Here is a 25,052-nt window from a genome sequence, read left to right as displayed (position 1 = left end):
TTAAAGCTTTTTTTAGGCTACAACTGTCTAGTTCTAAGTCATGAGTTTACGCCTCCTATTGGCACTTTATGCAAAATTTGGTGTCTATTTTCCTTGATATTTACTTTATCATAGTTTGTTTGTTTTTGAACTTCGCGCAAAACTACACGACAGCTGTCTGCGGTAGTCGTTACTAATTTAGCAGTGTAAGACAAGAGGGAAGGCAGCTAGTTATCACCACCCAACGCCAACTCTTGGGCTACTATTTTACCAACGAATTGTGGGATTGACCGTCACATTATAACGCCCCAACGGCTGGGAGGGCGAGCATGTTTGGCGCGACTCGGGCGCGAACCCGCGACCCTCATATTACGAAGCGCACGCCTTAACGCGCTAGGCCATGCCAGGCCCCATTAGAGAGCTGTCTCCGCTAACGTCCATATTTCTGAAGCGACAGATTAGAGGAACGGCAGCTATTCAACGCCACTACCCACTTGAGATACTTTTTACCTACCCATGGTGGAACTGACAGTCACGTTTATAACGCCACAACAGCAGGAAGGCAGAGCATGAATTGAACTGAGAGTTAAGTAACCAAACCACCAGACCGTAACAAGGTTGGTAAATGGTTGATTTGCGCTGCTTTCTGGGACGTATTGCACAAGTCGAAAAACGATTTTACGAGATGTCATCGGCGTCGAAATCACTCGTTTACCCTTTTAATAATAAGAATACAAGTCGCAACTGAAGCACCGCATGTGGTCTTGATGTCTTTCAAACTACTGGCATGCTGTCAAGACAACATGCATACAAATTAATCTATCTGATACTTGACCGGAGTCTTTTGACCCACAGACGATTTATTGACCCAACAATGAATACACTGGTAACTCATCTTTGTATTCACACAGATGGAAACATTATTGAACCAGATTCCACTAATACAGACAGACCTGTATCACTTGTTTTTTGCGGAAAACAATTACTAAGTTTATTTAACTACGCTATAATTTTTTCGCTTTTTTACAAGAAAGATTAACCCACAAATGTCGAGTGGATAGAAGTGAGAGAGAACGGTCATTGACCTGGTTTACACAGATAAAACAAAACACCTTACACATGGTATAAAGCCCATTCATTAATGAATAACTGAAGTAGGTTTACACAGATAAAATAAAACCAAGGACTGACAATCCACGTATCTTACCAGCTAAGCCTAACAAAAGGCGTATTCGCGATACATAGCATAAACCAAAATGGAAGTAATATTCTGTTGGAACAGTTTATAATAAATCGCTATTATTATTTCGTCTGTTTACTGCTATTCACCTGAAGCTGAAATACTTTATACTAAGATTAGAGTAACCCAGCTTAGAACACACCGATACAAACTCCATCACCCAAAAATAAATATATATATATATAATTACTAGTTAATATGAAACGAGTTATGGGAATAAGAAACTTCTATGATAAATGCCAGTATCGAAGAAATACACATGCTTTCTGTTTTTAGTTCTATACAGCAATCCTTCAACATTTTATTACAAAACAATGTTTAATTACAAAATATTGTTTCACAGAACTATAATAAATGGGGAGCATTCATGCATTAATCAATAATGTTACAATATGTTTGTTTGTTTTAATTTTGCGCAAAGCTACACGAGGGCTATCTGCGTTAGCCATCCCTAATTTAGCAGTGTAAGACTAGAGGGAAGGCAGCTAGTCATCACCACCCACCGTCACCTCTGGGGCTACTCTTTTACCAACGAATAGTGGGATTTACCGTCACATTATAACGCCCCCCAAGCTGAAAGGGCGAACAAGTTTGGTGCGACCTGGATTCGAACCCGCGACCCTCAGATTACGAGTCGAATGCCTTAACCCACCTGGCCATGCCGGGCCTACTGTTACGTATATATCGATCCATACTCTTCTTGAAATATATAATTTTTTTTTACTATACGTGGTTTGTTTTTGTTCGTTATATTTTTGTGCACCAGGGACACAAAGCGTGGAGCGCGCGTGCACTTGATTCGATTCTATTACTCATCAGGACCTCTACAAACCTACCCACAGATCAAATTATATGCTCAAAGTAGCACATTATTCGTTTCATACTCGTGCCACTTTCAGTACAAGAAATGAGTCATCGGAACCCTAGAAGCAAGAATTCTGCGAAACAAATTAAAGCGATAAAGTTTGTCATTGCTTTCTGTACACTTGCTTTAAATATAAAAAAAAAACTTACTTGGATAAATTTCGTTGAAATAGTAATATTTGGATTGATTCCATAAACATTTATTTAACGATTTAGGCAGCCCTCGTACTATATTAAACTTTAGTTTTGTTCATCTAATACTGTGAAACAGTCATTGTCGACATTTAGACTTTTAAATGGTTAATTTAAACGGGCGAATTTTATGGTCACCATTTTGTTTCATCATGATTCCTACTATTAAATACATTAGTAATTAATTACTTAATAATAAAAAACGTTTTTATTTTTGTAGCAGTATACACAAATCAAATTGTGTATAATAGGTCATCTGTTGTAGTCCTTTATTAGAATTTCGACTTATGTATACAAGTAATATAACACAGTACATGTTTACGTTATGTTCAAATGTTCTTGACACAGAAAACCATATAAATTGAACCAGATAAAAAAAAAAACTGGTTTTCGAAGAAACATTCCCACATAGTCCAATGATTGACCCTACTAATTGTTATATATTATAACAAATGTTATTAATTGTACGGTTAAGGGCAAATGCACGAAACAATAACTTTTTCGAAAAACACGCTTGTAAATGTTTTTGACTAAATTTTGTAGCGCCATCTGTTGGGTTGAAAAGATTTTAAAGTTCTGTTTCACAGACGGTCACTGGTGTTCATAAAGTAATATGATATTATCCCCAATTTAATCTAATATTGAGTTTCTACTGTTCCGAATTTTCAGCGATCTTATTGTAAATAGTATGATATTAGGACTTCAACTGTAACTGCTGGGGCACCTAATCTGTGCTATTAAATGTCAACAAATAATTAAAAATCAGTAATCCGAACTAATATTATGATATTTTGCTTTAAATATGCTGAGTCAATAATTTTAAAAGTTATAAAAAAAATCTCCAATATGCAGGGATTTGGGCTCGAGACAAACTACTGAGACAATTACAATGTTACCAACAGAGTCGAGCATTATTGACAAAGAATGCGTTGCGAACAGACACTGGCTTCTGTAATTGCAGGCAAGAAAGAGCCATATAGATGTGGGATGTTGTGGACTTAAGCACCCACACCTCGCTTTTCTAATTTCTAATCTTCTTATGTGAGACTAGCGAATTGAAGGTTAAGACTGATAGATGGTGTATCCACACTGCAATGTGGGTCCTACTTCTTTAGTCACCTCCAAAACCTAGGATTCATTTCATAATCCCACGATGTTGCCTGTACCCTAGATCTTTTTTTTTAATATGCAGCGTATTTTGTTTAATTTTAATATGTTTTTTATGGCTTAAATTTTTTGGTTATAATATATATACACACACAAATGAATATTGAGGAAGCTACATTTGTATAAGTTCATCACATTTGCAATACATATGCTCCAAATAAACATTGTATATCGTAGGTCTAATGTCTCAAACAATATGTTGTTGATCAAGCAAGACCATAATATTTGGTTATTTAATTGTTCATCTGCTCATACTAAAAGTAGCCTGTTCAGAGATTGGTCAAAAATTATTTGTAAAATGACCTTTTAACCCAAAAAATTGTATTCTAAGGTGAATCAAAAGAATCCATATGTCAATTTTGATGAACCTTCTAGCTCATAACTGTGTAGTATAAAAGTATAATTTACAGAAAGATGGTGTGTTCCAAAACCTAAACAAATTTAAATATGAGAACTTTTGCAATGTCTTAAAATCTAAGAAAATCCCAGGAAAAATAATTAATTTGTACAAGATCAAACAATGTCTTATAATGTTTATAACAACACTTTTTCAAGCAGTCACAATAGTCAAAATAAACAATCTAAAGAAAGTATTCTAATGTCTTATTTATCACTATCCCAACACTAACTTACCTTTGAGCCTGTTCTTTAGAAGCAGAAAAAAAACAAATATTAAATGTTAATTTCTTTCATTATTCTATACAGGTAATAAGACACATTCATAAAGAATATAATTATTTAAAAACTATTTTACAAATTAACATAAAGTTACATCAGATGTGTCTTAGGTTGACTGTGGTACAACCTAATTTCATTAGGTAGACAATTTCCTCAGAGATGAAAACAGTCAAGAAAACCTCATATTAAAAGAAACTGGTGCAAGATTAAAGAAAATAAAACAGATCTAAGGCATGATGGGAAACTTCTAAAGATTCTCTCTGACTTCCGACATTGTAGAATAATGAACACTGGGAAAGTTCTTAAATCAAATAATCACTGCAGTGGGCATCTGCTTGTTGCTTTGTTAGAACCAAAGATGAATCAATGTAAAACTGCTCATATCACACTCACAGCATTTAAATTGGGGTAACAGTTTTCTTACATATGCCATTCCTACATATTTACGAATAGCAAAATGTCACTTACAAGTTTCAAGTCTGTGAAAAGAACTATTGCATACTTCGAGTGATCACATTTCATTTAGTTTCAATTTGATTATTCACCTTTTGTTTTTATAACAACTGTTTCAGTGCAATAATCCAGTATTTCATATTATGGTTTACTAACAACATATGTTCTAGTAACCTTCTTAAAGTTCCTGAGAAGGTCTTTACTTTTCTTATCATGTTTTATAATAACTTGAATTAGTAGAACATTAGAAATATTTCATTAAAAAAAATTTAAGTGTTTTTTTTGTTTTCTAATCGAGCAACCAGATTGGTATTATGTGTGACTTTATCGTCTAGAAAAAGTTTATTTTTATATATATATAGGTCCAATGTTCTATTGTTATATCTAATTACAAGTCTATTGTGGCATTCTCAAACAGTACTTTTTATATATACAGGTCCAGTGTTTTATTGTTATATCTAATTACAAGTCTATTGTGGCATTCTCAAACAGTACTTTTTATATATATAGGTCCTGTGTTTTATTGTTATATTTAATTATATGTATCTGTTGACACTGCAGTCAGTGCTTTCTTACATACAATTCAAGTGCTGTCTTTAAATAATGTCAAAAACATACATTAAAAGCTGCATATAAATAAACTTACATCGAACAACATCTGGAGGCAATTCTTCTGGAACATTTTCACGAATTATCATCTCAAATTTCCTTGGCTTTGCTATGAAAAGGTAATATAACTTAGTAACCCTGTAGTTAAAATAATGTGTGCTAATTAGCACATGCACTGCTAAGCAAAGCTTGCTAAATCCACAATAGGAGTGTTATACTAGATTTTACATGAACAACTTATCATATCACTGGCAAATGTAATTTAAAAACAAAATAACTCTGCTGAAAATATGTAAATATGGAGTTATATTTTAATCAGAAAAGTTTCACTAGGACTCAATTATTTACTAAGAAATTAATATAACAAAACTGCATGACATACATAACTGTCCTAAACACAATTTTAATCTTTTTTAAAAATAAACTTAAAAAATGGAAAAGTAGAAAAATAAGATTTATAATGAACCTTTTTACAATATGTAATTCAAATAGATGTCTATCACATTAAACTTTGAGATGGTGAAACTACATGTAGTGAATCACAGCACTCAAAACTACACGTAGTGAATCACGTCACTCAAAACTACACGTAGTAAATCACAGCACTAAAAACTACACGTAGTGAATCACAGCACTCAAAACTACACGTAGTGAATCACGTCACTCAAAACTACACGTAGTGAATCACGTCACTCAAAACTACACGTAGTGAATCACGTCACTCAAAACTACACGTAGTGAATCACAGCACTCAAAACTACACGTAGTGAATCACGTCACTCAAAACTACACGTAGTGAATCACGTCACTCAAAACTACACGTAGTGAATCACGTCACTCAAAACTACACGTAGTGAATCACAGCACTAAAAACTACACGTAGTGAATCACGTCACTCAAAACTACACGTAGTGAATCACGTCACTCAAAACTACACGTAGTGAATCACGTCACTCAAAACTACACGTAGTGAATCACAGCACTCAAAACTACACGTAGTGAATCACAGCACTCAAAACTACACGTAGTGAATCACGTCACTCAAAACTACACGTAGTGAATCACGTCACTCAAAACTACACGTAGTGAATCACAGCACTCAAAACTACACGTAGTGAATCACGTCACTCAAAACTACACGTAGTGAATCACGTCACTCAAAACTACACGTAGTGAATCACGTCACTCAAAACTACACGTAGTGAATCACAGCACTAAAAACTACACGTAATGAATCACGTCACTCAAAACTACACGTAGTGAATCACAGCACTAAAAACTACACGTAGTGAATCACGTCACTCAAAACTACACGTAGTGAATCACAGCACTAAAAACTACACGTAGTGAATCACGTCACTCAAAACTACACGTAGTGAATCACAGCACTAAAAACTACACGTAGTGAATCACGTCACTCAAAACTACATGTAGTGAATCACGTCACTCAAAACTACATGTAGTTTCAAATCACGTCATTCAAAACCTCCAAGTGATTCTTTGAATTCTAGAATTAGTCTATTAAATCATTTTAGTAATTATTATGTTAATGTACATTATTTATTAATGGTTAATTTATATTATTTTGGCACTTTTAAACAGATGTTTTCTACAAGGCTTAAAGTTATTTGAAAAGATTTGTAAAGGTTAGAGAAAACTATGAATCTACTCTACCTTCTACCTCCTGGTAGTCACTGGTCACTTGCAAAAGAAAAGAAAATGTTACAAACATGCTATCAGTTTGAAACACACTAGCTAGACTATAATTATTTATAAAAACCTTAATGAAAGTATTTGTTAATCTGCACATCTTAAAAGAATTATTCTAATACATCTATGTACATATCAGGTGGTTTAGGAATCCACTTACTGGCAAATAACTAAGACACAAACAAGTATAGAAATATATCTGTTATTGCACAAGACAAGATGTTATCGACCTATTCTGTAACACCGTTATTGAGTTCATTCAACGTCACTGTCTACGGAAATTTGATTCACATGCACCACATATACCTAAAAGTTCCAACAACAAAGTTATATACCAAAACAAACGAGCGTTTTAAATTGAAAATTGTATCCCAACAGAAGCACTTTAGGAACAGATATATTCTTTACATGCACGGTGTTAAAGTTAATCAAAATCCAGCCGGAGTAAACATTGTCACACAAACCTACATTTGAGATGCAAGGTAGAAATTTTTTAGAAACACGTCAGTGCACTTTTGAAGGGTTCGAAAGGTAAAAATGTATTTAAAAAAAAACACTATGTAAGATAACGTAAAAGCATTGTGTTTCTCTTAAACAATCTAAACAATAGTGCAGCATTCACTTGAAGAACAGGTTAAAATAGTCTTAGCATGTGGAGAGTATCCCCAGAGTCCCCAGACTGCTGCAGTATTGTAGGCCTAATGGTTCCCACATGATTGTCATCCCTCATATTTGATTATAAGAAATGCGTATCAGTGGCTGTATCCTACTGGCTTACTTATTCACAGATGGAGAAACAAATATTTGTGATAAAGATGCCATATCCACTAGTTGCATCTGGGCAACACTTAGAACACAATTGTTGACTGATTTTCACCATTTTATGGCACTGTTAAGTTATTAAATGTCCTCCTCGTTTATGCCTATAACTTTTGTTCTTGTAGAGAAATTTTGTTAATTTTTTACTATCAAGATATTACATCTGCTAGTTTTTAAACTTTGGAAATTAAACACTTTTATATATGATAAATTAAAAACAACAACTTTCAAAGGACATTAGTTTAAGGCTTAAATAACCTCATTTATATCATCAGAGATTTGGCCCACATAAATTTTATTCACTAGTACTAAAATAATCTTCCTATATTTCTTAATTTATGAATTGTCTGGCAATGGCCTTCCAAGTGACTTGGTAGAATAATAAATACATACATTTGTTTACAATTGTGAATAGTTATCTAAGATAATGAAAGGCAAGGGGCCACAATTAGAATCAATCATAAACAACTTCCATTATGATAATTCTCAGAATTATTTTAAATTCTAAATGGTGTTCTAACATGTTTGTTGTTCTGTTAGGGCATTAACAGGATGCACAAGCAGGGACATACAATGTGTTATTGGTTTGTCTTAGAAAACACTATTATACACAAAACTTTATGCATAACACTATGTTACCCACAACACAAAGACATGATGGGTGGAGATTATAAACATACCCATGTGAAAATTTAACAAAGAAATACAAACAAATGCTGTACCTGTCCAAGTTTTAGATAGGATTCAAAGGTATATTTTCTGAATCGTGGAATCAGATAATGTTTCTCTAATATTCACCCAACAGTAAAGTGAGAAGGTCAGAAATACGTATATAGAGAAAAGAGTAAATTTAAACCACTGTTTTACCGGTAATCCGGTTGTAATTAAACCTTGGGATAAAATAAAGCACGACGTAAAATCTAACTCATCTGGTATAAACTTACTTGGTCCAGAATCTTCCTCAAAGTTTGCTTTGGGTCGAAACAATTCTCTGAAATGGGGTTTACAGTAGATTTCACCTTCATGTGAAGAATAGGTGTCCACACTGTAGATTTAAAGTTCCATAATGAAAAAGTAGTTAAACTTCAACTTTCTAATGTGTAGTCATTGTTCGTTAATGTTATAGTTAAAATAAAACCATGCTTTGCAGAGTTATTTATTATATAAAAATGTTTATTTTGTAAACATATTCCACCACTACTTAATTTGAAGACAAATACTAAATCTTTTCAGAATCTAAGTTTTCATTTACACTTACCTCAAGGCTTTGTTGCACTCCTTGCATCGGAAGCATGATTTGTGAAAAGCACTCTTCTCTGCTTTAATTTTATCCATAAGGTAAACATGTTTACCACAGATCCTGCACAGGATTTCTTTTTCATCCTTTTGGCCCTGTGATACAAAAAAAAACAACCATAACACTCGATCGCACATAACAATACCTTGGTCGACATCAAAAAGTAGAATAATAACGTTAATCAAACTGTTTAAAATTATCACTAGAGATAATTTTAATGAAATCAATACAACTGAGTTAATGCATTTTAAGTCTCTGTTATTTCTTTGTGTTGTAATTGAATAAGATTAAATTAGGATACTTCCTTGCCTTTACATGGGTTCCCTTGAGAAATACTGACCATTACTACAATAAGTAACAAGAGCTGGTGAGAAGAGAACATTAATAAATCAACAGTTATTACGTCTTTTAGTTAGGCTAAGCCTTCCCATACACAGAATGACTGTTGACTATGTATTCTAAAGACAGTTGGTACAGGTACTAAAACTTTGATTAAAATAAAATACACAATGTTTCTTAGGTCACCTTCAGGTCAACAAGTGGGTTTCTTGTCATCATGAATTAACTGTTAACTAGTTATGGTTGTAACAGATATATGTACCATGATTCCATTATATAAGAGTTCTTGAATAATTCTGGACTACACCTGGCTAGTATTGTTATGTTACATTTCTATTTGTTCTCTATTATATAGACTCTAAAGACACAGAGATTTTAATATGTATTAAGGTAAGTGGCTTAAAGTATTCAAGTTCTTGGTAAAAAAAAAAGTAAAATGTGACATTTTAATGAAATTATAGGTTTGCATAAAAAATTAATACACAAATTTGCGTTAAATAGTTGGTTTGTGTAACAAATTAAACCATGACTTTTTATGAAATGGTTGGTCTGTGAAAGAAATTAAAACATAATCTATTAAGAAATAATGAGTCTGTGTAATAAATTAAAGACATGATCTATTGTGAAATTATGGGCATATGTGTTTGAAATCAAAACATGACCTATTGTGAAATGGTAAGCCTGTGAATGAAATTATGACATTTCATGAAATGGTGAATCCGTGTAAAAATATTAAAAGCTAATTTTTTGTAATGACAAGAAATCTGTAACAACGATACGCATACATTTTTACAATACAGTGAACGTACATAACGTTCAAACACAATCTTTATAATGTAGGAAACGTCCAAGAGAAATTATTGGATGAGATATGTGAGGCACGTGTGATTTATTTGATAGCCCATACAACTATGATGCCTGGTCTAATAAAAACAGTAGTCAGTAATAATTAGCTGAGAAATCACCACCAGAGAACAAAATGTTACCAAGAGATTTAAATTTGTTTGAGGAATTTAATCTTTTTTTTTAGTTGGCTTTCCCAATCAGGAACACATGGAGCATCCAAATTCCTTTAGTTATAACCAGTGAAAGTAAACATACTGGATGGATTAAAAAAAAAGGAAACAGTTAATGAGGAAATACAACTTTTCGTGAGCGAGTGTAATTTTTTATTTCATTGTTTCTGTCCATGATCGTGTACAAAAACTAAAGCAAAACAACTAAGCCTAAAATAAAAACCAAAGTACTGAAAATTCATATCATTAATGTACCTGACTGAAAGTTCTTGCCACTTTAGCTCTGTTGACTGAAGGTTTGACTTCCTCCAATGGTTCTTTTTCGACAATGCTTACGTGATTCTTCTGGCTTTCTGTAAAACTTGACATCTACCAAAAAAAAACGTTGTAAAAACAATTGGGAAAAAAAAATGGTCACATACTTTTCAAAACTGGAAGTAAAAATGCACTAAACTTTGCACCTACATTACAATTTCTCATTAAACTGTTACTAACTGTTTCTCACTCCTTTTGATAAGTCTACAAAACACACAACAAGACTCTTTAATACATCTGAAATATAGTAATTCGTTCATCACCATCTTGAAATAACTGGAACTGATACACCTCCAGGGAAGACGATACATTAAAGCCAGGATAGAGCATACATGGACCAGCTGCATGAGTAAGTACAACTTGTAAAATATTGCTTCAACATTGGTAAGAGTAGTTTATCAGAAAATGTTTCTTGGCCCCTGGGAAACATGCAGGTTTCCAAAAACACAGACTAGTATGTGATATATAACTGAATAGTAGTGGAGGCACTACCATTTACCATATAACTGAATAGTAGTGGAGGCACTACCATTTACTTTAAGAAACAAACTAGCCAGACAATCGTCTGTAATGATGGAATACTGATAGATGTAAGTATCTATAATATATGATTCTCTTTTCTCTTAATATCACAAATTGTTATAAAACACGAAATATAATAGAGGAATGTATATGGACATCCAGGAAAATAACTGAACAAATGATTTGAGGTTGGCAACCATTTCAATTTTTATCACATACATGAAGCTTCTACTAAATGAAAGTGATACTTAATGTATGGATATTGTAGACAAACAGTTGGTGTGCTGCTTAATTTGTCCTCTTAATACCTACTTCCCAAACCTTTATCAGCCATACATACAAGGCAACGACATACACTCTTCCCTGTTCCTTGTGAAGCCACCAAAATATATGCTGCACTTGGAATAGGTACCTGAAACCTTTCCCAGTTTATATATATCTGTGTATGTGTGTATATATGGATGTGTGTATCTTACAGACGGACACTGTACAGATGCAAATTTTCTGTATATTTTGCATGAGAAGCTAATCTTGTGGACGTAATTTATGATTCAGCTGCAACTATATTAATAGCATCATACCTCAAGACCATACTACAATAACTAATTAAACAATATGACAGCCATAGCCACACAGAATTATCTTATGAATATGTTTTATTATTTTATCTAAGTTTTTCTTTCAAGACAACCCATAAAATCAGCTTTTTCTAAGCATGATGACTTTATTAAACTGTGATTTTCAAATATTTGTATAAGTTAGTTCTTAGTTATCATTAAATAGGGTTAATAATCTTTCCTCTTGTATACATCACATGAACCTGTTAAGTATTCCAAGGTTGCTCACTGCATGCTCAACATGCAACCTTCTCAAAGACAACCCTGTTGTAGAAAGTATTAAGATCAGTTCTTGAAAGGTAAATAACAGTATCTAGTGTAAAAACTAGAATAACACATAGCAACGTGAAATTATCACTTCTCATAATAAAATAGAATACATACCTCAGTTTTAAAGAATAAATAGGCTGTAACATGAAAACTGATTTTTTTAGGCTTATTGTCAAGAAGAATATGCTTTACATATCATTCTCACAAAAACAAATAGTGTCATTTTCCATAACAGAGGTTTTAATAGGCTGTGTAGGATTTTAAAGGCTTAGTGAAAGACTAGAAAATAAGATGTTTACATAGAAATCTTTGTCTTCATTTTGACAGTTAAATTAACAATAAACTTACAAGCTTTGAAATGTTGACTCCCGTTTGAATGACTCCTCGAGAAGGTGCTTGTTTTTCGTCTTTGTGTTTTTCAGTCTGGTAAAATCGTCGCTACGTGGGATAAACCCGTGCGCATGCAAAGACACAACATTAACATCCTCATGCTAACCATGCATGCAACATGCAGTTTACAAAGCAAACCTTTCATTAAAAAAACAAATAAATACCAATTTTAACACTTTCTAGTTCATTTACCTGAGACCGATATCAAACGTACCAAAATTTTGTTAAGAAAAAAACATAAAACAAACTCTATTACATTTCTATATCTATAAATGAAAAGTATTAACATCTTAGTACCACAGAAGACTATCTACATGAACCAAAACTTAATCAGTTTGTTAAATAATACAGCAATTTAACATAATGCTCTAAGATCATGCGATAAATATATAATGAATGCAATGTAACGACTCATTATTTATCTTCCATCATTGTTATGGTTAATTTTAGCATTATTTCTCCTAAATGATATATCTATAGATATGATATTTTATATTATGCTTTTTTCTTTCATCATATGAGTCAATGCCGAGTCAGACACTCAACATCTATTAAAAATCTATATATAGTTATGGAAAATACCAACTGATAGGTAAGTATAAACCAAATATAATGATACAAGTAAATTAGTATTGCTAAACCTTCAAGCTAAATTAAGTTTTGCTTAATGTTAATAAAATACTCTCCTATCTAATAAGTTGTATGAATTAGCTTGACAAAAAGGATATAATAAAAAAAAATTAGTTATTATGACAGAAATGTATTCTATCGCAATTTTCAGCAGCATTACAAAACTATTTGGTTTTAATTTGATGTAATTCAAAGAATAATTCATAGGAATAAATATACGAGACTTACAAGAGAATGAATGTCCACACCTGTCCGCACAACCTCACGAGAGGGTGTTAAAAGACGTTGGTCTGAATGTTGTACATGCTCGATGTACGTTGATGCCTGATTGTTAGGTCGAAATGAACACACACAATAATGACAATAAAATAAAAACAAAACAACAAAAATATTATTGGGTTAAACACAAACAGTTATAAATAAATTCATACACAGGTACAAAATAAAAATAAAAAAACTGTGGTTAATTCATTGTTTTGGAAATAAGAAAAACCAACATAATCTAAACATCTATACAAATAAATAAAATAGTGCAAAAGTTTGAGAAGAAAAAATTTTACAAAACACATGTTAGAATGAGTATATTTATAAAATGTCCACTCATCATCTTGTAACATTTGACTAACTTATGAACTAATATGAACACAAATAAATATTCAAGGAATGTTCGACAGATAAGGAGAAATGCATTAAACCGTCCACTTCTTGTACAGTAATCAGTATTAGTTTTTACAATTTCACACACACACACACAGCTCAGTAATTTTGAAATACCCATTATTTATTTAAAACTTTTAAACAGTTAAACACACTCACCATACTCTTAAGGTCAATGGCCTTTAAGATGTTGTCTTTTGATACCTGTTCCTGTTGTGACCTGTGGGCTGCATGCATTATATACTCTGTTTTCTACACAACCATTAAGTAATATATATTTAAAGTATTCAGTTTTCTATAGCAACAACTAGTTAATGTTAGACAGTTGGAAGAAAAAACAAATCTTAATATTCATAATGCACGTAACATTGTTTATTTTTCAGAAGAACTACTAAATATAAGCTAATAATTATGTACTGATCATCAATAGACATTCGTATGGAGTGCTGTCCGATTAAGGTTAGAAAAAAAACCCTGGTATTAATCAAGACAATTTAATCAGTAAATTACACAACAAACACAAAACTAAAAACTAATCTGAAGGTCAGTTTGACACAGCAGTCTAGCAAGACACTAGCATAACATTTCACAATGCAGTCAAAATTTAGAGTTGTTATGAATCAGCTGAGCTCAGCAGCTGTTACTGCTTTACTGTACAATAAGATGAAACAATCTGTTGAATGAAAATACACTTTTATCTCTCAAAATATGTCATTTGTTTACATATTTATTTACAGTTTTGTTCTGGAATTGCAAGGGTTTTCTACATCCACTCACCAAATTTTTCAAATTGATTCTCTGTAGGATACTGTCTTTGGGTGGTTGTTGTTCAAGTTGAGACTGGTGTGTGGCATGTGTTATGTACTCTGTTTTCTAAACATTAATGAGGTAAGGTTAGTACCAATACTATGCAGTTAAAATAACAGAGTTAATGAATAGATGTTAGGGAATAAATGTTTATAACTCTTCTGTTTAAGTTGTGATATATTCAAGCAAGTTGCTTATTAAACATAAATCTGAATATGACTTAAATATAATTAGCCATGCTAAATATTCTTGTACACCTATTAAAATGTTGGAATTATTTCCACTGAAACATGGAGAGTTCTCAAAGTTTTTTTAACTTATATTTTTTAAACTGTACAAATAGATTATTTGCAAGTAAAAAATGTTGATTTCTTGTACTTTTCAGTTAAAATATTTTGAACAATAATCATCTGTTTCTTCACATATTGACCAATTACATCAACAGAAAAAGGGTTAACTCTACAACTTTGCTAAAGATTACTGTTAAACTTTGAAACATTACACACAGTAAATTGTACACAAGTGAATAAACAGTTACTCTTATTACACAAGAAACTTACAGAAAGTTAAATCTACTAATGTGAGCACCTTTCTTGATGAATTGCTATAGAGGAATCTCAAAAATCAATATATGTTACTAATATAATATAAAGTACTTTTTCTTCTCATTTGTGTTATTTACTTTCTACATAGATACAATTATTTTGAAAGAAGTGGTTAATGTGTTAGCTGTACAAACAGTCACTACATTCACTTATACTTATGGGCTTACATTTGGAGTGGGCCCTAACAAACCTCCTATTAAAGATATTAGAATCACTAGTTTTATTGGTAAATTCACTATTGAACATAATTGATTAGCAACTTCCTTACCAATTTATCCACAGACACCAGGTGAGTCACATTTTCCTTTTCTGTCACTGGTTTATTACTTTCTGAATCACTAGAGATATCACTATCTACATGTTTCTGGTACATAAACATAACCAACATGCTGTTAAATTAGTTTTGACACAGAACACACACAATTTGTAAAACAGGTGGGCTGAATTATCAAAATAACAAAATAGAAACAAAACCAGGTTTAACCTTATAAAAGCCTGGGTTAAAATCAGAAAAATGGTAGAAAGCATAAATTTTCATATTAGTTATAACTTCCTCATCTTCACGAAAACTCTATGTGAGGTAATCCAAACCAGTTTATATGCCATTATTAACAAACACTTGTACAACAAAAAATTTATTTTTATTCGATATCTGTTACTTTCTGTGATGGCTTCATCTAGAGAATAAGTGCACTATATTCCAAACTTTGAAGACACTTGTCAGTTAGATAATTCAAAACTTAGCTTACAATAGTATAACAGTTTTCTTCATCAGTGTTACGTACTGACACTCCTTCAGTTTGCCAAAATATAACATGATTAGGTTGCAAAATAAACTGTAACACACAGGTTAAAACAAGTACAATTCCAGAAATGCTCTACTTGAAGGATAAAAACCAAGACAGTTAGGAATATGCCTTAAGACTTATTTATTTACTCAGAAAATGGCAAGGTATTTTTTCAAAAACGATTTGCAACATAATGCTTTCTTAGTTTGCTTTACTGTCTTGTTACAACTTTAAAGTTTCCAAACATGTATTTGCAACTAAAATTTAAAACAAACTACTAAAATTGAAATACGTGATTAACATTTTTACAACATTACAATCATACTGGTGAACGTTGAAACATGTCTTATTATTACTTTATTTTTGTGAAAGAACACATTATCCACAGACCAATTTAGGAATTAAAGCTCATCTATCTATTAAAATATATTTTGTAATGAAAATTATATAAGGTTTGTTTTCAATATGACGTGCTATGTTAAAGCCACGAGTTAAAGCAACTGAAATAATTAAACAAATACAAACTTATTTAATGATCCCAAATTTTCAATACTTGACACTTACGTATGTAATGCACACTAACCCTTAAAAATGTTTAAAACTGCAAGAGATCATTTCAAATCATTTCCCAGAATGCCTCAATTCAAAAATTCCTTTCTTACATTCATGGCCATGGCATTAAAATAAGAAACAAAAGCTCTCCAGAAGGTTTGCAAGCTATCCAGTTTTGGATTTTTTATGAAAGGAATGACACAGATGTACACACTAAATAAAAGAAGACTTAGAATGGCTCAATAAAAACAAGAAAGGTAACGTCTCGATTGCATTTATTCCTTGAACAATTTTACAACAGGACTAATATAAGAAACATAAGGAGTTAACAGACTAGCAGAAGGAGTGCTGTTGAAATGTGACAAATATGGTTTGGACTAATGACTTTACCCAAGTAGACTTGAATATTAGAAAAAAACATAACCTGTTACTGTCTAAATCAATGTGTTCTTTTATCTCAATCTCTTACAGCAGCTAAATTTTGAAACATCTTGCTACAATGTGCCTTGTCTTAATAAGATGGACTCTCTAAACATATGCTAAGCCTAGTCAAGTTTGTATTTATACTTTTGGTTCAATAACTGTTAAAAAGCAGAAGATCTCAGGTGGTCATGTGTTGATTGGTAATGAAAGAGAAAAAAATATATATTGCGCCCCTTTTGGTTTTTATGTTCAAACAATTTATCAGGTATATTAAATATAATTATTTTAATAAACTGTGATAGCAAGATGTCATTCACATTACTCAATAAAAATGCTAAAAAAATCATAAAAGTGTTAAAAATTACGTTAATTTCATTAGCTGTGCGTGGAAGTTTATAAAATTTGTAGTTTAATTTCTACTAAAGAATTAATATGTTTCTAAGCAAAATTCAGAAGGCTTAGTTACTCCTATTAATGTTTATACTTGCAGAATAAAGATAACATATGTAAATGTTAAAGTTCTGGGAACATTATTTTATGAATAAATTAAACTTGCAATAAAAATCAAGTTTCATTCAACAACGAAGTAACTCAAGAATGATGTACACCTGTCACTTACCTTCTCTCTTACACTATCAATGTTTTACAGTTTTTACCTTTTCACTTTCTGACACTCCATTAACTTCATGATATTGCCTGGTAGTTGTCTGTTCCAGCTTTGTAGTAGTTGTGATCTTTTCCTCATGGCTCTCTTTGAATGTTTTAGTTTTTTCTTCATCTCGTGATTCATTAGTTGATGTTGAATATCTTGGTTTCTCAACCACATTCACTGAAGATGATGTTGTTTTCTTCTTTCTACTTTTCTCCACCTATGTATCAGAAACATACAACATAGTATTAACTGAGCTGTGTTTAAGTGTTTCCAAGAAAATGATTGTTGTTTCTGTTCTCAGATATTTCACTAGCCATCCCTAATTTTGCACTGATAAACTAGAGGTACTAGCCATCCCTAATTTTGGACTGATAAACTAGAGGTACTAGCCATTCCTAATTTTGAACTGATAAACTAGAGGTACTAGCCATCCCTAATTTTGGACTGATAAACTAGAGGTACTAGCCATTCCTAATTTTGAACTGATAAACTAGAGGTACTAGCCATCCCTAATTTTGAACTGATAAACTAGAGGTACTAGCCATCCTTAATTTTGGACTGATAAACTAGAGGTACTAGCCATCCTTAATTTTGGACTGATAAACTAGAGGTACTAGCCATTCCTAATTTTGAACTGATAAACTAGAGGTACTAGCCATCCCTAATTTTGCACTGATAAACTAGAGGTACTAGCCATCCTTAATTTTGAACTGATAAACTAGAGTGACTAGCCATCCCTAATTTTGGACTGATAAACTAGAGGTGCTAGCCATCCCTAATTTTGCACTGATAAACTAGAGGTACTAGCCATCCCTAATTTTGCACTGATAAACTAGAGGTGCTAGCCATTCCTAATTTTGGACTAATAAACTAGAGGAAAGACAGCTAGTCAACAGCACTGACCACTATATCTTAGGTTACTCTTGTATAACTGAATAATGCATAGAAAGTGCTTTTTTATGCAGTAACAGCCTGAATGTTAAACCTGCATATAGCAAATTAGTCACTGGGCCATGCATGGCCCTTTGAAAATGATGTTATGTTTTACCAAGTAGTTTAATTAAGAAAAATAATAAAGAGATCTCTTGGTTTGCAATTCTCTATATATCACAGTTATTCTCTTTTGTTTGTTTTTTTATATACTACAACTGTTTTACAATCTAGAGATAAATCACTCAATGAAATACTATTCTTACATCCACTGTACACTGGTAGTCTGGTTATCTATTATTAAGCCTGATCAAAAAATGTATGGTTTATTATAAATCTGGCCTCACTAGGAGGTTAATAAACACAAAACCCATTTAAACACATAAATTTCAGCAGCTGATGAGTGGACAGTTATTTATTCCAAAAGTATTGAAAAATATGGCTTCAAGTAAGATGTACAATTTTGTCTCTGGGTTTAAAGTTATGAATTATATCAGATATTATGTACTAAAACTAAATAAGAAATTCAGTCAATAGCTTTGAATCTCAATTAGTGTTATATTCCTGTGACATTAAAAATATTTAATGTGTGTGTGTTTACAAAATGTTTATCAAAAATATATTTTCATGTTTTGAATCACATGATGAAACACATATTAATATTTTTGTTTGTTGTAATAGAAAGACTTACCTTTTTCATGAAGTAAATTAAAAAATAACAAAATAATTATATTTTAGGCTCTCTTCACCAACTAGTGCCATCTGGTGAGAATATTAATGAAGTCTGCATCCAAAAGAATAGAGCTATTATTAAATTACCAAAACTGAAATACATGTAGATAAAAAGCAATAATACTTTTAAACAGTTGATATTTTGTTATCAAAAGTGAACAGTGAGCATTTTTGTTAGAAAAATATATGTAAATGATCTAATTTAAATGGACTTTCAGTCTCAAAACTTGTAAATTATTGTACAATGTACAAGACTTTTGGTTTCCTACTGCTCTTAATAATTTACAATCTAATAATTCAAAGATATTATTAGACTTAATATCATTTATTAAAACATTATCCAAACTTACAAGTATGGATAAAATAAATATTTGTGTAACATGTAATATTTAATTATTTTTCATTAGTAAATTGTATTTTAAACTAAAACACACAGAATTGTCTTCATAGATTTTTCTATAAATGACAATCGTCTTGTGTTTAACAGTAAAATGTACTTGTGAAATGGTTGAGTCACTGTATTCATCTTACTTAAATAATCTATAATACAGTACATTGAAAAATAAATAACTATACAGTTCAGTGTGTACAAAAAACTAGTTGTACTAAATTAAATACATAAATAGGTTAGGCCACATTTGAAGAGCCATGTTCAGTTTTTTTGGGGCTCCTTACCTAAGAAAGCACACTTAATTGTTGAAAATGATTACTAGAATGACACCAATGAAAAGGTTGTCATAGAAACTGGGATTAAGATCCCTGATATTATTTTCTCTTGGAGAAAAGAGGAGATAAATGGGATTTGATTAAAACTATTCAAAGAAACAATATTGATGCTTTACCTTGGAAGGAAGGGTTGGACTAAGAGACATAAATATGTGTTATGGCAGGGTAGGAGTCATAATCAAAGTTTTATTTTTCTAACAGGGCATCAGACTTTGTCTTCAGATGTGGAGGACACACGAAATTTAGGTGAGTTTAAGAAAATGATAAGAACTGAATTTGAGAGTTATGTTACCCTTAGCACGTTGGCTCTCACACGAACCACCAGTGGGTCATGAGTCTTCCAGTAAGACTCACACGACCCACTGGTGAGTCATGTTCTATTTTCTTTTTAAAGGGCCACTTACTGGCTGAGATACAATGGCTACATGTACACTCTTCCTACAAAAATAACTGTAAAATGACTAGTGGAACCCTGGAAAGTGTTAGCAAACTAGGCTTGGGAACTAACGTGTTAAATTATAGGTAACTATCACACTAAATAGGACTATATTCTTTTGTGAAAAGAATAATGTTACCATAAACAGACACTAACACCCACCATAATATTTACTAATTCTATATTTTCACCTAATGAAGAACTTTTAATTTACAAAGTAATGTGTACGTCTATCACAATAAATACTTGGCAAGTTGCTTTAATTACTAACTATGAAAGTGTATATGACATTTATAGCAAAACAAATCTACATTACAGATAAAATGCAAAATTTGTTTAGGAGATTTGAAATAGAAATTTCAAAAATATCCCTTTGTGAGAGGGCAGCATAACTATTTAAAGAATGTTTACTGCAGCAAAAATGTTCATAAATCATTTCAAAGGTGAAGCTGAGAAATTCCATTTTAAGTTATTAAAAAATAAAACGTAATAATGAAAAATGACAAAAATATACTCGTGAAATAGTTTGAGAAGATGAATAATAAATGGAACATATCAAATATCAACAGAAGATAAGATGTTTAGAGGTATAACTTTTAACAATCAATAGAGAAAAATTAACTGGTATCAACTTAAGTAAATCACTGCTGAGATTACTTCTGATTAGATATGAACAAAAAAAAATAAAACAGCAGAAATGAAAAAAAAACAGATTTCTAAAAAACACAAAACAAACAGGAAACAGACACTGGAAATTGTTTTTAAAAATATGGGAAAGTTAAAGAATGCATATAAGTTTACACAGGACTCAAGGTAATATATACATTAATGGAATACACCAGACTACCATTCTAAAAATTATTCAAAAATCTAACATAAAATCAAAATATTAGTCTCAAAAATGAGTTTATATTGTAATTTAGATGCATTGCACACAAAAAAAAAACAAAAACGCTCACATCAAAACTATTAGTAAAATACCTTGGATCAGTTCAGCACACATCAACATAAAAACATTTTGTGCAATCTTTACTGTTGATAATAAAAAATAAATGTATCAAATTCTCATAAATGCTTTATCTTTTTAAAAGATAACCAGGTAATGAGCTATCTCTTCTCTTCACACCAAACTGTTAGCATCCTAAGCCTGTGGATTCACTGACGTGCCACTAGGGTTAGAGGGAAGGCAGCTAGTTAACAGCATCCATCACCAACTCTTGGGCTACTCGTATCTTACCAAGTAGTGGGCTTTTATTATCATACTTATAATGCCCTCACAATCAAATAAGTGCCTAGCAAAGTTCGGAGGTGTGGTTGCACTTTTAAGATATGAAAGATAGACCTGTAGACCAAAGATCCAACCCCAAAATAGTGACTAATTATAATTACTTACATACCTGTGAGGATTTCTTTAGGATTTTTTTAACAGAAAGTGCTTTTTAATAACAAACATGATGAAACCTGCATTTTCAAATAATCTGCCAACAGTTGTGAGAGCTCTAACCATAGATTTATCACTATATCACCAGCAATCGTGCAAGTATGTGTGTTACGATAGCGAACTTAATCAATCTGGATAGAACTGAAACACCCTGTTCGATTTATGGCTATCCCATTATCAGGACAACCAACTATTTTATTTTTACACTAATACCTCATGAGACAAGCTAAAGGGGTTTGATCAATCATACACTTCCCTATACGTTGCTCTGTTTGACTTGTTTTAATGTTTTAAACAAGTTTGAAATTTTGTCACTCATTCTACACTTATCACAACAATTTTTGATTAAAATGTTTGGTAAAACAAAAGCAATGCTAAGAGGTTTTTTTTTACTATTCACTATTCAAGCCTTGAACTCGAAAAATTTCGTTCAATTACGCCTCCTACCTAGTTCATCTTAAACAGTTCTACAATTGTTATGCAATTTGTAAATTTACTCCAATTGGTGGCCCACATGTTGCTACAATATCTGACACCGGATCACATGCCACTTACATAGTTACTCCATTTCACTTATTTCTCAACTTAGAGATCATCTAAGTAAAAAGACAAATTATTCATATATTAAAACAAGTCTATATCTGACAACATTTGTTAGAACTCTTAACACACAATAAGCAGATTAGATTTTAATACACACTTACATCTGAGTCAGAAGTATCTGACTTTTCATGCACAGCATCATGCCCTACATGGTCATGCTCACTGTCATTGGTTGTTACATCATGCCCTACATGGTCGTGCTCACTGTCATTGGTTGTTACATCATGCCCTTCATCGCCGTGCTCACTGTCATTGGTTGTTACATCATGCCCTTCATTGCCATGCTCACTGTCATTGGTTGTTACATCATGCCCTACATGGTCGCCATGCTCACTGTCATTGGTTGTTACATCATGCCCTTCATCACCATGCTCACTGTCATTGGTTGTTACAACATGTTCTTCATCCTCATGCTCACTGTCATTGGTTGTTACAATATGTTTTTTGTCCTCATGCTCACTGTCATTGGTTGTTACAACACGTTCTTCATCCTCATGCTCACTGTCATTGGTTGTTACAACATGTTCTTCATCCTCATGCTCACTGTCATTGGTTGTTACAACACGTTCTTCATCCTCATGCTCACTGTCATTTGTTATTGCAATGCATTCTTCCTTCTCAAGCTGGTCATCTTTGGTTGTTAAAAATTGCTCACTCTCATTAGCTGTTGCTCCATGCTGTTTCTGTACAACTAGAGAAGATGGAAACTCATGTTCCACAATCTCCTGATTTTTTGGTTCTAAACCACCTACTTCAACAGGGTCCTCGGCACATTCAAACGTCAAATCTCTTGTTACGTACACTGAATCTGCATGTATGTCCAAATCTAATGATGGCTCTTGTTCTTCATTAGCAGACTTTTCGAATACATTTCCCACTTTGTACTCCTCACTATTAATGTCACGGGGTCTTTGTCTGTGTCTAGCAATGCTCCTGAAGTGGGGAATATCTTCAGAGCTGTAGCTAAGGTTGTAATCACTTGTAAAAGATGAAGTGATCTTGGAGTCATCTGTTTCTGTACAAGTCATCTCATCACCCGTGGTCTGGGACTCATTACCTTCATTATCTGATGTCCGAGATTGAACTATCTGTCCATTTCTTTGACCCATAGCCATTCCTGCTTCAGAATTAGTGTTACATAACTGATCTTTAAAATGACAATTATTATCAGCTTCTGAATGTGAATCTGGAGAATCCACATCTGATTCTGATCCAGGTCCAGAACTCGGGCTCTGCTGCTCATCACTTGAGGAATCACTATGTTCCATACTTCTGTAACGAGATTTGTTTTTGTGTTTTGAAATATACTGTGATTTATTCTGTGTTCCAATAGATGTATTTTCTGTGTTTGAATCACTGTTATCGTGGATTTTTGCTGATGTATGTTGACTTTTATTTTTTAGAGTTTCTATTTCTGACCTATCACCTTCAAAGCCATGCTTATTAGTGGTTAGATTACCAGGATTGCCATCTTTCAACTCAAAACTCAAGGGGTCAAAATCTAAGGTTATTGGGCTGTTTAGGAGCTTGCTGCCATCAGGGGATAAGGGAGCATTTTTACTTACAGTGTTGTCCCCTGTCCCTGTTAATGTTGTCACTCTTGGCATGGTTTCTAGTCAGAAAAAGAAAGATACATTTTTCTTTTCAAATATCATATAACAAACTGAATCAATATTATGGTTAAAAAGATAAAATTTATAATGCATATATTCTGATCTTTTATTTAAGTAAATTAAAATGCCTCCAAAAAATCTTTTACACACAATTTAACTGTAATATTAATGAGAAACAAGATATTATATAAAACAATAAACCATGAAATTAGCATAAAAGAAAGTTATTGTTACAAATGGCAAAATCATCGGTTATTATTAATTTTATACAACTAAATAAATATTATTTTTATTCTAATTTATTTCATAGTAAAATAAATACACAACAGTGCCACAAAATCTAACTATGAAATTCATTTTTACTTTCATAACCATCCCCTGCTGGTACAGCGGTAAGTTTACGGATTTGCAACACTAAAATAAGGGGTTCGATTCTCCTCGGTGGGCTCAACAGATAGTCCGATGTGGTTTTGCTTCAAGAAAAACACACACACACTCCCATAACCAATTCATATTCAAGCATAAACACCATTAAGGCGGTACATAAAATCCACCAAAAATATTATTGGTATAAAAATTACATTATGGTGTTCTAAGTAAATATTCAAAGAAAAGAAACACAAGTTTAGAATCGGTTTTAGTATTGTAATTCTTATGAGGTGTTTACGAATCCCAAAATTTATCATAAAACCTTATATATCTGCATAATAAATATTTTGAACCTTCCCCAAAAGATATTTCAAGTGTGATTAAAACTCGAATGGAAGTGTTATTATTATTTTACTGCCTATTTAAGTCAAATTAATATGATAATCAAACACAGAAATGTGTTGACTAAAATAAATTCTACGCTAGAAAAAATGAAAGACTGTTGAAACCAGTTTGACATAGAATATAAAAACGTACTACATTCATTTTTTTACACTTCGAAAACATTTAAAGCCATAATTTACGTATCTTTCTTTGAAACAAATGTACTG

General features: G+C 32.2%; 1 protein-coding gene and 1 long non-coding RNA gene across 2 annotated transcripts in view; one reads left to right on the top strand and one right to left on the bottom strand.

The window, feature by feature from the left end:
• Positions 1-25,052, bottom strand: part of LOC143248611 (uncharacterized) — a 73,459-nt gene that overhangs the window by 44,452 nt on the left and 3,955 nt on the right. The window contains exons 2-13 of the mRNA XM_076497114.1: positions 22,561-24,071; positions 17,596-17,808; positions 15,445-15,540; positions 14,542-14,637; positions 13,924-14,016; positions 13,336-13,431; positions 12,436-12,525; positions 10,619-10,732; positions 8,970-9,103; positions 8,656-8,756; positions 6,857-6,883; positions 5,220-5,291 (exon numbers count right to left, since the gene is read on the bottom strand). Of these exons, the coding sequence (XP_076353229.1) occupies positions 5,220-5,291; positions 6,857-6,883; positions 8,656-8,756; positions 8,970-9,103; positions 10,619-10,732; positions 12,436-12,525; positions 13,336-13,431; positions 13,924-14,016; positions 14,542-14,637; positions 15,445-15,540; positions 17,596-17,808; positions 22,561-24,071 (2,643 nt within the window). The remainder of the gene's footprint in view (positions 1-5,219; positions 5,292-6,856; positions 6,884-8,655; positions 8,757-8,969; positions 9,104-10,618; positions 10,733-12,435; positions 12,526-13,335; positions 13,432-13,923; positions 14,017-14,541; positions 14,638-15,444; positions 15,541-17,595; positions 17,809-22,560; positions 24,072-25,052) is intronic.
• On the top strand, positions 2,044-19,528 carry LOC143248612 (uncharacterized). The gene is made up of 3 exons (XR_013027090.1): positions 2,044-2,182; positions 14,569-14,652; positions 19,260-19,528. It is a non-coding gene; the product is annotated as an uncharacterized LOC143248612 (long non-coding RNA).

The sequence above is a fragment of the Tachypleus tridentatus genome, chromosome 4 (assembly GCF_004210375.1).
Source record: "Tachypleus tridentatus isolate NWPU-2018 chromosome 4, ASM421037v1, whole genome shotgun sequence".
NCBI classification, from domain to species: domain Eukaryota; kingdom Metazoa; phylum Arthropoda; class Merostomata; order Xiphosura; family Limulidae; genus Tachypleus; species Tachypleus tridentatus.
This window is presented reverse-complemented; position numbering and strand designations above follow the sequence as displayed.